The 12730-nt window shown below is 40.9% G+C and overlaps 1 protein-coding gene across 2 annotated transcripts in view; it reads left to right on the forward strand.

Moving 5' to 3' along the window:
- The window catches only part of abcc2 (ATP-binding cassette, sub-family C (CFTR/MRP), member 2), a 50401-nt gene that overhangs the window by 31302 nt on the left and 6369 nt on the right, over positions 1-12730 (forward strand). For both annotated transcript variants that reach the window (XM_061946276.1, XM_061946357.1), the window contains 10 exons: positions 1593-1760; positions 2026-2209; positions 5658-5793; positions 6726-6828; positions 6917-7136; positions 7226-7380; positions 7459-7614; positions 11451-11650; positions 11726-11852; positions 11938-12039. In XM_061946276.1, the coding sequence (XP_061802260.1) occupies positions 1593-1760; positions 2026-2209; positions 5658-5793; positions 6726-6828; positions 6917-7136; positions 7226-7380; positions 7459-7614; positions 11451-11650; positions 11726-11852; positions 11938-12039 (1551 nt within the window). The remainder of the gene's footprint in view (positions 1-1592; positions 1761-2025; positions 2210-5657; positions 5794-6725; positions 6829-6916; positions 7137-7225; positions 7381-7458; positions 7615-11450; positions 11651-11725; positions 11853-11937; positions 12040-12730) is intronic.

The following is a 12730-nucleotide window of genomic DNA, read 5'->3' on the forward strand; positions in this document are numbered from 1 at the left end:
CAAACCTTGAGGTACAAACCCCGTTTCCATATGAGTTGGGAAATTGTGTTAGATGTAAATATAAACGGAATACAATGATTTGCAAATCCTTTTCAACCCATATTCAATTGAATGCACTACAAAGACAAGATATTTGATGTTCAAACTTATAAACTTTATTTATTTTTGCAAATAATAATTAACTTAGAATTTCATGGCTGCAACACGTGCCAAAGTAGTTGGGAAAGGGCATGTTCACCACTGTGTTACATGGCCTTTCCTTTTAACAACACTCAATAAACGTTTGGGAACTGAGGAGACAGGTGGAATTCTTTCCCATTCTTGCTTGATGTACAGCTTAAGTTGTTCAACAGTCCGGGGGTCTCCGTTGTGGTATTTTAGGCTTCATAATGCGTCACACATTTTCAATGGGAGACAGGTTTGGACTACAGGCAGGCCAGTCTAGAACCCGCACTCTTTTACTATGAAGCCTCGTTGATGTAACACGTGTCTTGGCATTGTCTTGCTGAAATAAGCAGGGGCGTCCATGGTAACGTTGCTTGGATGGCAACATATGTTGCTCCAAAACCTGTATGTACCTTTCAGCATTAATGGCACCTTCACAGATGTGTAAGTTACCCATGTCTTGGGCACTAATACACCCCCATAACATCACAGATGCTGGCTTTTCAACTTTGCGCCTATAACAATCCGGATGGTTCTTTTCCTCTTTGGTCCGGAGGACACGACATCCACAGTTTCCAAAAACAATTTGAAATGTGGACTCGTCAGATCACAAAACACTTTTCCACTTTGTATCAGTCCATTTTAGATGAGCTCAGGCCCAGCGAAGCCGACGGCGTTTCTGGGTGTTGTTGATAAACGGTTTTCGCCTTGCATAGGAGAGTTTTAACTTGCACTTACAGATGTAGCGACCAACTGTAGTTGCTGACAGTGAGTTTCTGAAGTGTTCCTGAGCCCATGTGGTGATATCCTTTACACACTGATGTCGCTTGTTGATGCAGTACAGCCTGAGGGATCGAAGGTCATAGGCTTAGCTGCTTACGTGCAGTGATTTCTCCAGATTCTCTGAACCCTTTGATGATATTACGGACCGTAGATGGTGAAATCCCTACATTCCTTGCAATAGCTGGTTGAGAAAGGTTTTTCTTAAACTGTTCAACAATTTTCTCACGCATTTGTTGACAAAGTGGTGACCCTCGCCCCATCCTTTTTTGTGAATGACTGAGCATTTCATGGAATCTACTTTTATACCCAATCATGGCACCCACCTGTTCCCAATTTGCCTGTTCACCTGTAGGATGTTCCAAATAAGTGTTTGATGAGCATTCCTCAACTTTATCAGTATTTATTGCCACCTTTCCCAACTTCTTTGTCACGTGTTGCTGGCATCAAATTCAAAAGTTAATTATTATTTGCAAAAAATAAATAAAGTTTGAACATCAAATATGTTGTCTTTGTAGCATATTCAATTGAATATGGAAACGGGGTTTGTAGTTGACATTTCTGGCAGCTGTTTCACTATCAAAGTACACTGCAGAGCAAAACATGTCTTTTTACCAAATATGTTGTATTATCCTTTTTTTTGCTAGGGTATCAACCTGTCAGGGGGTCAGAAGCAACGTGTGAGTTTGGCCAGGGCGGCGTACAGCCAGGCGGATATTTACCTGCTGGATGACCCCCTGTCTGCTGTGGATTCTCACGTGGGAAAACATCTTTTTGACAAAGTGATCGGACCCACCGGAATGCTCAAAGACAAGGTTTGTGCACCGATTTACTCACATTCAAATATATTTCACCTCAAATGAACTGTAAATCTTGCAGGTTGATGTAATATTTTACAATGACTGCAGTGACACACACAGGAGGAGCATGCATGTTGCAATGTAATGGAGTTAATACCTAATAAGAAAGTGAAAGCTAAAAGGCGAGACACAAACAACAGTTTATACTGCATTTTCTGTTTGTGCATTCAGTTTCACTGTGCTTCCGCTCCTCAAGTCCAATGTGTTTTTGTTTATGCAGACACGTATCCTGGTGACTCACGGAGTGAGCTTCCTGCCTCATGTGGATGAAATTGTTGTCTTGGTCAATGGAGTGGTTTCCGAGGTTGGATCCTACAACAGCCTCCGTGCTACTAAAGGAGCCTTTTCGGAGTTTTTAGACACATATGCCAAAGAACAAACCAATGCTGTCAAGCCTGAGAGAGGTAATTCAGTCTTTCTTCTTACAGTGTTCGTCTTCAGATACTACCTGTAGTCATACTTGCCAACCTTGAGACCTCGGAATTCGGGAGATTGGGGAGGGGGGGGAGGGTTTGGTGGTAGCGGGGGTGTATATTGTAGCGTCCCGGAAGAGTTAGTGCTGCAAGGGGTTCTGGGTATTTGTTCTGTTCTGTTTATGTTGTGTTATGGTGCAGATGTTCTCCCAAAATGTGTTTATCATTCTTGTTTGGTGTCGGTTCACAGTGTGGCGCATATTTGTAACAGTGTTAAAGTTGTTTATACGGCCACCCTCAGTGTGACCTGTATGGCTGTTGATCAAGTATGCATTGCATTCACTTCTGTGTGTGTAAAAGCCGCATATATTATGTGACTGGGCCGGCACGCTCTTTGTATGGAGGAAAAGCGGACGTGACGACAGGCTGTAGAGGACGCTAAAGGCAAATCCTTTAAGGCACGCCCCCAATATTGTTGTCCGGGTGGAAATCGGGAGAAATTCGGGAGAATGGTTGCCCCGGGAGATTTTCGGGAGGGGCACTGAAATTCGGGAGTCTCCCGGGAAAATCGGGAGGGTTGGCAAGTATGTCTGTAGTTGAATATTTGCTACAGTATGGACATTAGAGGAGGTTTATGCAGTTAGTTAGGGCCCACTGGCAACCCAGGCAGCCATTTGTTTAAGGCGAGGAAAATTGCAGAATCTACAAATGAAAAACATTTTAAATACAGTCATCCCACACCACATTGTGCTTCAAATATTGTGGCTTCACAAAGTAGCGAATAAAAAAAAAAAAAAGCAACATTTTTAAACATTTCACAATTTTTTGGACCTAACTTAAGCATTTTCAAGAATGAAAATGGCGAAATAAACTAATAATTATAATATATGGAGTAGTGTTGACCACTATAGTAGACCAAACAATGTTATTTCATGTCTAGTAGGCTCTCATAATGTTGAACAGCATATTTAAAAGGTCCTAAACTGTTTTTATGCTCTTACTATGAAAATATTTTATTTATAATTATTGAGTCGCGGGCGGCACGGTAGAACAGGGGTTGGTGCATGTGCCTCACAATACGAAGGTCCTGAGTAGTCCTGAGTTCAATCCCGGGCTCGGGATCTTTCTGTGTGGAGTTTGCATGTTCTCCCCGTGACTGTGTGGGTTCCCTCCGGGTACTCCGGCTTCCTCCCACCTCCAAAGACATGCACCTGGGGATAGGTTGATTGGCAACACTAAATTGGCCCTAGTGTGTGAATGTGAGTGTGAATGTTGTCTGTCTATCTGTGTTGGCCCTGCGATGAGGCAGCGACTTGTCCAGGGTGTACCCCGCCTTCCGCCCGAATGCAGCTGAGCTCCAGCACCCCCCGCGACCCCAAAAGGGACAAGCATGGATGGATGGATTATTGAGTCGCGGAAAATTCATTTATCGAGGTCATGGCCGGACTCAATTAACAGCGATAAATGAAAGAAGACTATAATGAAAAACACATTTAAAGGGGAACTGCATTTTTTGGGGGATTTTGTCTATCATTCACAATCCTTCTGTAAGACAAGAACACATGTTTTTCTTTTTTTTTATGCATTCTGAACAGTAAATAAATGCGATCAAAAGTCTGCTTATGTTGGAGCCTCTATTCTGCCTAGAAAGCCCTTAAAAAAAACATCCAAACTCCTCCATCAAGTTTTGATATACATGATGTAAGTATATATGTAATGTAGTAACAAGCACATTCATAATAACATGTAATATTTACGTATTTTGTTCATTTTAAGCATTCGGTGGCGCATTAATTTCAAAAACACGTCACAACGTTCGTTTTTTTTTTAACATCACCACTGATTTCTACTCACAGCAGACTTCATGAGAGCCAACAAACATAACAAAACACCACTTACTGTACAATGTCTGCTGTCATTAGGATGCGGACTGCTAGGATGTTCATATATTCCCATTCAGAGGAAGAAAAAAGGCAGGTGGAACCAAGCGCAGACCAACCATCATTTTGTGTTTCTCGACATTTTTGGTTCTAATTTGAATGCCAAAGTTTACCAACTCGTCAGATTATGTCCTCATCCTTCTACTATCCAGATGAGAGGCGTTATTTATGATCTAGAATTAATTTTAGTATTAATTTCTGCAGCCACTTATGTCAATAGAGCTGTGACGATCGGTCACTTAATTTCTGTTTGTTTCCTTGTTTTTGTATTACTTCCTGTCAGTGCTCTTATTTTGTTAAATTTCCTGTTTGTTCCGCGGAGCACTGTTTTCTCCTCACCTGCCGTTGATTGGCAGCCGGTCCACACCTCCTGCCAATCAGCATATGTCTATTTATGTTTTCTCTCGAGCACTCTTCAGGGCTCGATGATAGACTCTTTATATTGGAACGTTCATGCAAGACTGCTTTCATTTCTCTGTTGATGTTAATTAAAGTCATCTTACCTGCTCAACCTCCTCCTGGTTCTTGCATCCTGGGGTCACACAAACGGCAGCCATGCGAGTTCCTCACAAAAGCCAGCACAAGCTGTTAGCGCCCTATGATCACGACCCCGCTAAAAATAGTTAGTCTGCGTTTTCACTTATAATAACAATATCGCTAATACTTGGTAAATATTCAAGTCACGAAATATAAATGGCGTATTATTGGCGCTTTTGGGATGTTTTTTTAAGGGCGGAATATGGGTGTAATATTGTATTCAAAATCTTTGTGATGACCCGTCACCTGATCCGAAGCTACTACTGCTGCTGGGTTACATTTTTTTAAATGAAATTGTATACAGCATATATGTACTATGCTAATAAATTTAAATCTATACCAGACCAATTTTGGCACACAATCATTATTAAATAATTTCAAGACATTCTGGCCAATTCCTTTGAAATTGTTGTCTTACTTTGTCTGCATAATAAAGAGTGCTTAAAGGTAAATCATTAATATAGTTCTATTACTATTACTACATAACAATTGTTAATGTTGCAAGAGAAAATAATGGACTTTAGTTTGTATTCCCATATTAATTGGAATTTACTGCTGTTACAGTATATGGCCTTTTTATCAATAGGTATGCTTTATATTGCTTTGGATTGCTTTGCACCTTTTACACCATATTATATTTGCATTACACTTTTTTCTGAGCGGGACGCTACCGTCATCATGCTTGACCATGTTTATGTCTTTATTCATTTTCAGCGGATAATAAAACCATGCTGCATACTGACTACTCTACGATACAGTATATCCACATGTAATGTCTATAATATTGTGCCTTGAGAAAGTATAGCTAAATGGTTGCTGAAATTTGAGGTGGCTACTTACTAATATTTATAAAGTTAATTGTTTTATAGCTGGTAAAAAATTGAAGCTGAAAGGCTTAGAAAAAGACAAATTGTTAAAAGAATTTAGGAATAATTCATGAGTGAAGTGTGCATTTTATCCAGAACGTGGCCAGAGTGTTGCAGAGACGGAGATGATTCCTGAAGGAGATGACACCCATCCTGACTCCCCCCTAGAGGACAGCGTCACAGTGACTCTGAAGAGAGAAAACAGCATCCGTCGGAGCCAGCGCAACAGCAGGTATTGGAGCACCTTCTTACACACGTCACATACTGTCATGTCATACGTCACATACGTATACGTCCTCCTTGAGCAGAGAGGTAGCAGCATGGCTAACGTTAGCTGTGATGCTAGCGCACGGCAAATCTATGCCACGCACAAAATCAAATAAAAAAATAAGCGCATAACAATTTTCGACACACGGACACGACAGAGAAAACAGTTTTCGTCATCATTGTTCAAATATTGTAACGTCTGTCGAGACGCTTATCTCCATTCGGTGCCACACGTCCACACCATCAAAATGCTGAGGCAAACATTTCCAGATCAACACCGTATGAAAAAAATAGTGATTTTTTTTTAGTTGTGATTTCCCTCTCTGCATGAAAGTTTAAAAGTAGCATATATTAATGCAGTATGAAGAAGAATGTTTTAATGTAGACACATAGAATCATCATACTGCTGTGATTATATGCATCAAGTGTTCATTCAAGGCTAAGGCAAAATATCCACATATATATTGTGTATCGCGATATATTATCGCAATATTAAAAAAAGGCCATATCGCCCAGCCCTAGTTCAATGATGCCATTTCTGTTTGTCATGTATAATTTTGTCTATTTTGTGTTTATCCTTGAATAAACAGGTCAGTTTCTTGTTACCAACCATTGTGTATTATTCAACCTCCCCTAATTCAGCTGGCTAGTTGTTATCAAGAGTACTAAAACCCTTTTCAACATGATTCTGACAACTAAGTAGGCTAAATAACTTTAATACATGCTCGGATAGGCCAGTATCGGTCAGTATCGGTATCGGTCAGTATCGGTATCGGATCGGAAGTGCAAAAACAATATCGGTATCGGATCGGAAGTGCAAAAACCTGGATCGGGACATCCCTAATCAGAACCATCAGAATTTTGTGTCTGATACTACCGTATTCTGGTCTTCTCTAGTTTTAGAGTTGGAAAAAACAGCTCTACGAGGAAATCTGAACATGCAGGTGAGACAAACAAAGGCCAAAGGCTCATTGAGAAGGAAACTATGGAAACAGGACAGGTAATTACAGTTCTAGTTCTTTTTTTTATTATCGGTTTCATTTCAACAAATACCGCATGGAATCATATTTCTTGTCTTTATTCTCCAGGTGAAGTTTTCAGTCTACCTCCAGTACCTGCGAGCTATGGGCTGGGGATATACCACCATGGTCTTCCTGATGTACTTTATCCAGAACATTGCATTCATCGGCCAGAATATTTGGCTGAGTGACTGGACTAATGATGCAGTGGAGTACTACAACAAGACATACCCTACATCGAAGAGGGACACCAGGGTGGGGGTATTTGGAGCTCTGGGAGTGGCTCAGGGTAACTGTTCATTTTATTATTCTATGGTGGATGATTAGTTGCTTAACTCTTCGGGGAGTTGTGTAATCTCATCTCTTTGTTTGTGGCAGGCCTCTTTGTGTTTCTTGGTACACTGCTGATGGCCAATGCCTCAGTTGAAGCGTCTCGAATTCTGCACTCCAGGCTGCTCAACAACGTACTGCGTGTTCCAATGCTGTTCTTTGACACCACGCCCATCGGAAGGGTGGTCAACCGCTTTGCAAAGGTTGGACTTATTCTGCAGCAGTGTGATTAAAGAACGTGGACTTCATTTTATTTTGTTGCCTCTGCCTTTGTCCAATAGGATATATTCACTGTCGATGAGGCCATCCCACAGTCGTTCCGCTCTTGGCTCATGTGTCTGTTGGGGGTCCTGGGGACACTCTTTGTCATCTGTCTGGCTACTCCTTTCTTCACCGTTGTCATCATTCCTCTGACTGTGGTGTACTTCTTTGTACAGGTAGGAGGGATAGAATTTCACTGTATGGGTGGATTCAAGTCCACAAAATGTAATAGAAACTTACATCATGGCACAGTTTTTTTTTCCTTTTACAGTACCGGTAGTACTAAATTTACGAGCCGAATTGATTCTGTGATGGAGATCTTAACTCAAAATACTTGTATCTCAAATCAACGTCTCCCGTTAAAATGAATTGAAATCAATCTAATGCCTTTTAAAAATAAAAACTCACTTTTAGATGATACATTTTGTATAAAAACAATACAATATTATGTACCACTAGCAACTACAATACTTTTGTGAAGCAATGTAATAATAATGTACAGTATTTGGAGAGTGGACTTCTACGCTATGTCCTTCCAGCTGCTTCTCTGTCAAACACACCATCAGCAGCTTCTTCATATTTTAATGCATACTTGCCAACCCTCCCGGATTTTCCGGGAGACTCCCGAAATTCAGCGCCTCTCCCGAAAACCTCCCGGGACGAATTTTCTCCCGAAAATCTCCCGAAATTCAGGCGGAGCTGGAGGCCACGCCCCCTCCAGCTCCATGCGGACCTGAGTCCGCTTTCCCACGATATAAACAGTGTGCCTGCCCAATCACATTATAACTGTAGAATGATCGAGGGCGAGTTGTTGGTTTCTTATGTGGGTTTATTGTTAGGCAGTTTCATTAACGTCCTCCCAGCGCGGTAACAACACACAACAACAGCAGTCACGTTTTTGTGTACCGTAAAGCAGTTCGTCTGCCGTAAACAAAAATGTTGTGACACTCTTAAACAGGACAATACTGCCATCTATAACATCAATAACATATACGGCTTTTAGAGAGTGCAGTGCACAACTGCGCACACAACAAGGAGACGAAGCAGAAAAACGAGGAAGATACAGCCATGGCGACGCCGACGACGAGTAAGATGAAGAAATACGCTTTGTTGCACCTTTCCTGCCTGAGTCCGGCGATTAAGTTGCAAATCTTGCTTTAATGATTGCTTGCACACAGCCAATCCAACACAAAACAAACTAGTCCCGCCCGCACTCACGCTACCGCTCCCTCTTTTCTCTCGCCCACACACTCACTGACGTCACTCACCTCACATGCTCACCTATTAAAGGGCCACACACACACATACGCTACTCTCATAACAGCTTGTAAGTTCCAAGCCGCAGCTGCGATTGGACCTGGATAGCCTCCGGGAAGAAGTAGTGGACTACCAAGTGCTTGGCACTGAAGATCTTCCTCAGGAAGCAAAGATTGACCGGTTTTGGGCCATACTAGGGAGAGATGGAAGATTCCAGACTCTAATGCATTTGATGAAAGCACTTTTGTGCGTGCCACACATCAATGCATCATCAGAGACGGTGTTCAGCATGGTTAGAAAAATAGTGACAGAGAATAGAACAAGGATGGACAATTCAACCCTTAACTCAACAATGAGTAGATGAGTGTTATGTGTGTGTATATGTGTAAATAAATGAACACTGAAATTCAAGTATTTATTTTATTTATATATACATATATATATAATAAAATATATATATATATATATATATAGCTAGAATTCCCTGAAAGTCAAGTATTTCTTATATATATATATATATATATATATATATATATATATATATATATATATATATATATATATGAAATACTTGACTTGGTGAATTCTAGCTCCCCTCTTAACCACGCCCCCGACCACGCCCACCCGACCCCGACCCCCACCTCCCGAAATCGGAGGCAAGTATGTTTTAATGGATACATGTCTTAGCTGGCGTTAGACCCATTCTGCTTCAGTATGGTGCAGACTCGCAGTGCTATGCCCAAAGTGCTCGTCATGTTGGCGACACTTTCAGTCATGTTTTTGCTGTTTCTTTTTTTATTATTCAGTTAATATGATCCACTTCTTTTCACCACTGTCCTTCACACTCACTTTTTTCATTCCCATAGTTGGAAAAACCAAGTTATGTCCATCTCTGGCTATAAGCTAATGCTAGAGAGTAAGACTAGATGTTTTGGTCCGATCTTACGGGGTTCACTGTGACATCTGCTATACCAACTAATAACACTTGAAAAATAGTTTTTTAATCTCAATGGGATTTTTTACTGGTTAAATAAAGGTTAAATAATTTTAAAAAACGCCCGGGGATTCTTGTAACTCAAATTTTGGCTTCCAACCTCAAGCTTAACAATTAGTAGAGTGACAGCTCTTATCTCAAAACACTCTTAAAGGGGAACTGCATTTTTTGGGGAATTTTGCCTATTGTTCACAATCTTTATGAGAGACAAGAACACATGTCTTTTTGGGAGGGGATTTTAAAGATGATAAAAAACGCTTGGAAGATGCGGCTAATGGGAACCACTAAAGCCCTCAAAATCCTCCATCTACGTTTTATATACACGCTGCAAGTCCATATATATAATCTAATAACAGACACATTCATAACAATATGTAATATGTACAATATTTACCGCATTTTAGTTATTTTATGCATTGCCGGAACTGGTTTCCTCGGCGCAATTATTTCCGTTTCATAGCAGCACACTTCCGACTTCCGGCAACAAATGTGTGTTCCTACTTCCGAATACAAACGCTGGTGTGTTCTAATCATGGCAGATTTGGTAACAGACAACGAAGATTACTTTTTTTGGACAAATGAGGATTCAGAACCTTATCTTTTTGAAGCTGAGTATACTGAGGATGACCTGCTGCTTATAGAAGCGAGCACAAAGGAAGGGTGAACCGTTGGAGCAGACGAAAGCCGAGAAAGTGAGGTCGGCGTGACTTTGACACTGTTAATGTTGAAATTGCAGCCATGTTATTTTGACATTCATGGCATGCTTACCCAAAGTCAACTTGAAAAAAATTCCCCGGCCAGCTAGACCAAACGAACAACTGTCCATCGTGTGAGTCGCTTTAATATCGATCATGATACATGCAGCACGTCATACGTGTTATTACAACTACAGTACATACGCTGTCTGGCTAAAGATGAAACAAACAAAACATGAAATGTGGGCTAATACTTTACAGATACTGTAATAGGATTGTTCATGTTTTTCACTTAGTACAGATTGGTGTCCTATTGCATTATGTTTTGCATTACAAACTCAAACGTGATTCAGCTGGTGACATAAAAGCTAGCTATTCTCTTGCCGTAGCTAGCTCACAGCTAATACCTTCGCAAGGCGATGTGTTAGTACGGTAGAAGAAAAGTTCCTCAGTGTTCGCTCTTACAATAACAATGTTGTGACAGTTTGGTTATTTGGTTACGGAACGTAAAATAAGTATTGGTGATGGTTTTTGAATGCATTTTTTAAAGTGATTTTGAGGTAGAAGTGGTTGCTCTCATTAGCTGCATTCCTAGCCACCTAGAACTAAGCCAATATTTACATGTTAAAATGCAAAAATAAACAAAAAATATTTTGTCTTCTTGTCTCTCGTAGGGATTGTGAACGATAGGTAAAATAAAATTTAAAAAAGTGTAGTTTCCCTTTAAGTTGGAGCACTCTTAAAATGATGCACAACTCTTTTTGAAAAACAAATAACATGCATTTTTATTTTAACATCAGTTCAATAAATTTTTTGTCTTTTTATTTTTGTTTTGTTTTATTCAACTTTATTGCCTGTTGAGGGTTTACAGGAAATCTTGATTTGTTTTTAACCTGTAGGTTTGCACCACAATTTGATATAGATATTCCCTTACACAGAAGCACCAAAAAAAGTTCATACCCTCTCAGGCAGTCTCGACAGACATGATAATACTTCCAAAAATTATGTTTCTAAGGGAAAACATTTATAGAATATGTCCTAACTCTTGTCCTCTGTCTTCCCCCAGCGTTTCTATGTAGCGACGTCAAGACAGCTGCGTCGACTTGACTCGGTGTCTCGCTCTCCCATATATTCACACTTTGGCGAGACGGTGTCCGGCCTGTCTGTGATAAGAGCTTACGGCCATCAAGAAAGGTTTCTCCAACACAATGAAAACACCATTGATGAGAACCTAAAGTCTGTCTACCCGTGGATCGTATCGAACAGGTCAGGCAGATAACTGACTCCATGTATTACTCTGATGGCTGCTGCTTAATGGTAATGCCTCTCTTCCGTCTACAGATGGCTGGCTATTCGTTTGGAGTTTCTGGGAAATTTAGTGGTCTTTTTTGCCGCTTTGCTCGCGGTCATTTCCAGGGATACTATAGACAGTGGCCTTGTTGGCCTGTCCATATCCTACGCCCTCAATGTCAGTCCCTATTACACACACACTGTAATAATGAAGAAAATGAGTCCTTGTGATACCAACTCTTTTCATAATCTGGGATTTGTAGGTTACGCAAACCCTGAACTGGCTTGTTCGGATGTCCTCAGAGCTGGAGACCAATATTGTCGCGGTGGAGAGAGTGAGTGAATACAGCGTCATTGATAATGAGGTATGTCAATATAAATGCACATTAACAAACTCATTAAGTAACACACATGTTGGCGTTCTAGTGTGTGATTAGTTTCAATTTCAATATTAAGTTGTGAGCAAGGCAGCATGGGGGAACGGGTTAGTGTATGTGCCTCACAATACGAAGGTCCTGAGTAGTCCTGGGTTCAATCCCAGGCTCGGGATCTTTCTGTGTGGAGTTTGCATGTTTTCCCCGTGACTGCGTGGGTTCCCTCCGGGTACTCCGGCTTCCTCCCACCTCCAAAGACATGCACCTGGGGATAAGTTGATTGGCAACACTAATTTGTCCCTAGTGTGTGAATGTGAGTGTGAATGTTGTCTGTCTATCTGTGTTGGCCCTGCGATGAGGTGGCGACTTGTCCAGGGTGTACCCCGCCTTCCGCCCGAATGCAGCTGAGATAGGCTCCAGCACCCCCGCGACCCCAAAAGGGACAAGCAGTAGAAAATGGATGGATGGAAGTTGTGAGCAAACCGTATAGCCACCCTTGGTCAAGTACACTGTACAGCACAATCATAAGAGAAGTTGCATTTTTGATGATTAATTGTATTGTTGAACAAAACCTCAAACCAAAGTATTTAAGAAAATTAAAAACGGATTTGGGCAAAATCATTGGTCACTTATTAGTGTGCACGATTATTAAACAACTAAAGAAATACAAAATGTTTCCAAT

Source organism: Nerophis lumbriciformis, linkage group LG02 (assembly GCF_033978685.3).
Source record: "Nerophis lumbriciformis linkage group LG02, RoL_Nlum_v2.1, whole genome shotgun sequence".
In the NCBI taxonomy this organism is placed as follows: Eukaryota; Metazoa; Chordata; class Actinopteri; order Syngnathiformes; family Syngnathidae; genus Nerophis; species Nerophis lumbriciformis.